Source organism: Etheostoma spectabile, chromosome 11 (genome assembly GCF_008692095.1).
Source record: "Etheostoma spectabile isolate EspeVRDwgs_2016 chromosome 11, UIUC_Espe_1.0, whole genome shotgun sequence".
Lineage (NCBI taxonomy): Eukaryota > Metazoa > Chordata > Actinopteri > Perciformes > Percidae > Etheostoma > Etheostoma spectabile.
Window position 1 is genome coordinate 18,299,259 of NC_045743.1, and position 1,269 is coordinate 18,300,527.

Here is a 1,269-nt window from a genome sequence, read left to right on the forward strand (position 1 = left end):
GTGTGTGTGTGTGTGTGTGTGTGTGTGTGTGTGTGTGTACGTGCATGTGCATGTGTAGCCTATGTGAGCAAGGATAAGTATATTGTATGTGATATTACATATATTATTGTAATAGAATGTGGTGTAGTGTTTATGTACAGTATTGTGTGTCTAGTGTGTACCCCAGGAAGAGTAGCTGACTGATCCAGCATTAGATAATGGGGATCCTTTTAATAAACAATAAAACATAAATAGAAAGTAATGGAAATAAAACATGAATGGAGATGACAATCCCTTTATATTTATGAATGACGATGATGGTCTTGGGAGTGTAGGTAGCTTTTTCTCCTATGTTAGATATATCAACAGCAACAAAAGAATAAATAATAATCCTGGTAAAACCAGTGAAGTTTGCTCGAGCCATGAGATTTTATCCATGGGGTTTTATAATAGAACTCTCCAGCTGATTGTAACACTTGAATTAAGTTGTTGTTGTTGTTGTTGTTGTTGTTCCACGAAACTTGTGAGCTGGTGTTTCCCTCAGCATCCTCTCAGGTGGGTCCGCGACTGGTTTCACAAAGCGGACAAAAACAAAGATGGGAAGATGAACTTCAAAGAGGTGCAGACGCTGCTGAAGATGATGAACGTGGAAATGAACGAGGACAATGCTCTGGATCTGTTCACGGTGAGCTATGAACCTCTTTAGATTGGTTAGAAGTTCACTTGTTGCTGCAGTACATTTTCAGATAAGAGGAATTTCCCAATTTCTATCTTTCATATGGATACCTAATGCTGTAATTTCATCATACTGGTCTGTTCTGTACACACAACTCTTTCGAACGTCTGTCCATCCTGGGAGGGGGATTCTCCCTCAGTTGCTCTACCCGAGGTTTCTTCCATTTCTTTCCTTATTAAATAGTTTTTTGGGGTGGGGGGGTTTTCTTAGTCAATGGGCAGAGGATGTCGTATGCTGAACAGATTGTTAAGCCCTCTGAAGCAAATTTGTTATTGGTGATACTGGGCTTTCATAAAACTGATGTAGAGTGACAAATGTATATTCATTTTAGTTTTTTTTGGGTATGTATGTATGTGTGTGGGTGTATACATGCATTTGTATGTATGTGGGCGTGGATAAGTGTTGCATATTGATGTGATTTTACATATATTATTGAAATGGGATGTCTGTTGTATAATGGGTTGGCAAAAAACTCGGCAAGGATACTCTGCATGAACAATTGATTCAACTTGTCTGCAGATTTGACTCAATTAGGTTTCATTACAGGCTGTTTA

General features: G+C 38.6%; 1 protein-coding gene across 2 annotated transcripts in view; it reads left to right on the top strand.

Annotated features, from left to right (window-relative positions):
• LOC116698222 (1-phosphatidylinositol 4,5-bisphosphate phosphodiesterase delta-4) overlaps positions 1-1,269 on the top strand; it is a 25,822-nt gene that overhangs the window by 6,407 nt on the left and 18,146 nt on the right. For both annotated transcript variants that reach the window (XM_032530027.1, XM_032530028.1), the window contains exon 5: positions 535-664. In XM_032530027.1, the coding sequence (XP_032385918.1) occupies positions 535-664 (130 nt within the window). The remainder of the gene's footprint in view (positions 1-534; positions 665-1,269) is intronic.